General features: G+C 40.5%; 1 protein-coding gene across 1 annotated transcript; it reads left to right on the top strand.

Annotated features, from left to right (window-relative positions):
* Positions 1–2,173: 2,173 nt before the first annotated feature.
* On the top strand, positions 2,174–3,248 carry LOC125105427 (ER membrane protein complex subunit 3-like). Its single transcript, XM_047738918.1, has one exon. It carries the CDS (start codon positions 2,356–2,358, stop codon positions 3,139–3,141), a length of 786 nt encoding a protein of 261 aa, XP_047594874.1. The 5' UTR covers positions 2,174–2,355; the 3' UTR covers positions 3,142–3,248.
* The last annotated feature ends 378 nt before the right edge of the window (positions 3,249–3,626 follow it).

Raw genomic sequence — 3,626 nt, 5'->3', positions numbered from 1 at the left:
TATCATAGAGCTAATAGAGAAAGTAGTTATAGCCCTCCCCCAGCACCCCAAAACAACATTAAGACCAAATCATTTCTCAGGGGAAGTCTAGCAAAACTTTAAAATTCAGTACTCCCAGTGCTACTTAAACTATAGCATAGAAAGAGAGGGAAAAGTTCTAATTATTGTTAAGAATATCATCAATTTGAAGATCTGGTAAGATTTTATAAAAAATTGGCTAAAATTAATGAGTCAGGAAATGACAGATGCTGGTGAGGATGCGGAGAAATCCGCATACACTGTTGGTGGGAATGCAAGCTGGTGCAACCACTCTGGAAAACAGCATGGAGGTTCCTCAAAAAGTTGAAAATAGAGCTACCCTATGACCCAGCAATTGTACTACTGGGTATTTACCCTAAAGATACAAACGTAGTGATCTGAAGGGGCACGTGCACCCAAATGTTTATAGCAGCAATGTCCATAGTAGCCAAACTATGGAAAGAACCTAGATGTCCATCAACAGATGAATGGATAAAGAAGATGTGGCATATATATACAATGGAATTCTATGCAGCCATCAAAAGAAATGAAATATCACCATTTGCGACGACATGGATGGAACTAGAGGGTATTATGCTTAGCGAAATAAGTCAATCGGAGAAAGACAACTATCATATGATCTCCCTGATATGAGAAAGTAGAGATGCAATGTGGGGGGTTTGGGGGGTAGAAAGGGAGGGAGACAAACCATAAGAGACTCTTAATCTCACAAAACAAACTGAGGGTTGCTGGGGGTAGGGGAGTAGGGAGAGGATGGTGGGGTTATGGACATTGGGGAGGGTATGTGCTATGGTGAGTGCTGTGAAATGTGTAAACCTGGCGATTCACAGACCTGTACCCCTGGGGCTAATAATACATTATATGTTTATAAAAAAAATTTTTTTTAAAGATTTTTATTTATTTATTTGACAGACCGAGATCACAAGTAGTCAGAGAGGTAGGCAGAGAGAGAGAGGAGGAAGCAGGCTCCCTGCTGAGCAGAGAGCCCAACGTGGGGCTCGATCCCAGGACCCTGGGATCATGACCTGAGCCGAAGGCAGAGGCTTTAACCCACTGAGCCACCCAGGCGCCCTGTTTATAAAAAAATTTTTAAAAAAGAGAGACAACCCCCCAAAAAAGATTTTATAAAAAATTAAAACTACAAATAATCTCACTTACTAATATTCATATGAAAATGTTGAAAAATCTAAGCAAATAGAATACAACAGCACATTAAATGTGATATATTATGAGCAGATAGTGTTTATTCCAGTAATGTCATTGTGGTTCAACACAGGAAATCCAGGAATATAATTCATCACATTCATAGAGCTAAGGATAAAAATTATGTGATAGTCTCCGAAGGTGCAGAAAAGACATTTGAGAAATGCAGCACTTATTCATACTAAAAATGCTTTCTCACTGAACTCAGAACCAAGACAAAGATATCCACAATCACCAGTATTATATAAGCTTGTGTAGGAAATATTTGACAAACAATGAAATGAGGAAATATTTAGAAGCAAAAGAATTTGAAAGGAGACAATAACAAAAAAAAAAAAAAAAGATATCTCTTTGTAGGTAATGTGATAATACATTGGGAAAGTCCAAAAGAAGCTATGGAAAAACTAACATAAACAATAACAGAATTCAAAAGTAGCAGGCTATAAAATCAATAAGCAAGAGTAATGGCCTACATATCTATAAAGAAAAGCCATTTGGAAGAAACAATGAAAGAGAAGATTTCATTTGTGATAGGGAGAAGAAAAAGACTGTGGGTATGAAGTTCATGAGAAATGTCCAAATCTACTAAAGAAAAAAAGGAAAAACTTTTGTGAAAGAAACAAAGAAATGGGGAGATAGACCATGTTCATAGATAGACAGGACATCAAAAGATATCAGTTCAATTCACTCTAAAATAATTTATGAATTTAATACAATCCCATTTTTTTTTTCTGGACCTAGATAAGCTGACTCAAAAGTTCAAGCAGAAATATCCAGGATAACCTTGAAAAAAGCAATGTGGAGAAACTAGCTTTACCAAATATTAAAACATATTAAAGTCTTTATCACTTATAAAAGTAGAGTAGAATTAGTAAATGGATAGACAGAGTGATAGAATGGAATAAAAAATCCAATAGTACTCTTCCGCGCCGGAAGTGGGCGGCCAGGAGGCAGGGCTGGGGGCAGTCCGCGAGGGCCAAAGCTGGAGTAGGGCTCCGGGCCCGGAAGGCTGAGAAGCGTGACAAAGCCCACAGGCGAAATCAAAGAGGGGCCTTCGCGCCCCGCGGGGAGAGAAACCCAGTTACACCGGGTGGGAGCCGGCTCTCTGTGAAGATGGCGGGGCCGGAGCTGCTGCTCGACTCCAACATCCGCCTTTGGGTGGTCCTACCCATCGTTATCATCACCTTCTTTGTGGGCATGATCCGCCACTACGTGTCCATCCTGCTGCAGAGCGACAAGAAGCTCACCCAGGAGCAAGTCTCCGACAGTCAGGTCCTAATTCGGAGCAGAGTCCTCAGGGAAAATGGAAAATACATTCCCAAACAGTCTTTCTTGACACGAAAATATTACTTCAACAACCCAGAGGATGGATTTTTCAAAAAAACTAAAAGGAAGGTAGTGCCTCCTTCTCCTATGACTGATCCCACTATGCTCACAGACATGATGAAAGGCAATGTAACAAATGTGCTCCCTATGATTCTTATTGGTGGATGGATCAACATGACGTTCTCAGGCTTTGTCACAACCAAGGTCCCATTTCCACTGACTCTCCGTTTTAAGCCAATGCTGCAACAGGGAATTGAACTACTCACATTAGATGCATCCTGGGTGAGTTCTGCATCCTGGTACTTCCTCAATGTCTTTGGGCTTCGGAGTATTTACTCTCTGATTCTGGGCCAAGATAATGCCGCCGACCAGTCAAGGATGATGCAGGAGCAGATGACGGGAGCAGCCATGGCCATGCCTGCAGACACCAACAAAGCTTTCAAGACAGAGTGGGAAGCTTTGGAGCTGACAGATCACCAGTGGGCACTAGATGATGTCGAAGAGGAGCTCATCGCCAAAGACCTCCACTTTGAAGGCATGTTTAAGAAGGAATTACAGACCTCGATTTTTTGAAGACCACACAGGGATTTGCTGTGTCAGGAACTCAGAGCAGTGGTTAACTTTATAACTTTGATTTGAGCTGGACCCTCTCAGAATAAAAAGAAGGATGCATGAGCTGGCAGGTGTTCAGCAAGAATTGTTCTTATCTGAGCCAGGTTCCCTTGTATGTCTGAAACTAGAGGAGATCTGGGGAGTGTGTGCTAGATGACTTACCCAGAAGCAGCTATTTTTAAAATGTTTTACATTTTCCTTCTGGTCACTCTGATAATGAAAGTCAAAGAAAGGGAGAATACTCAAGCTAGTTATAATATATAAAACTTAGCAAAAATTCAGTCTTTGGAAAAAGCATTGTCAATTATGCCTAATTATTAAGTGCAGTCAGCCTGACTTCTAACTACAGTGAACGCTTGTTTTCTTGGGATCCAAATACTTTGTGTTTTACCTTTAATTTTTTGTTAGTATTTGTACAACTTTCTTTACACAAATAATACATTTTC

This window comes from Lutra lutra, chromosome 7, assembly GCF_902655055.1.
Source record: "Lutra lutra chromosome 7, mLutLut1.2, whole genome shotgun sequence".
NCBI classification, from domain to species: Eukaryota; Metazoa; Chordata; class Mammalia; order Carnivora; family Mustelidae; genus Lutra; species Lutra lutra.
This window is presented reverse-complemented; position numbering and strand designations above follow the sequence as displayed.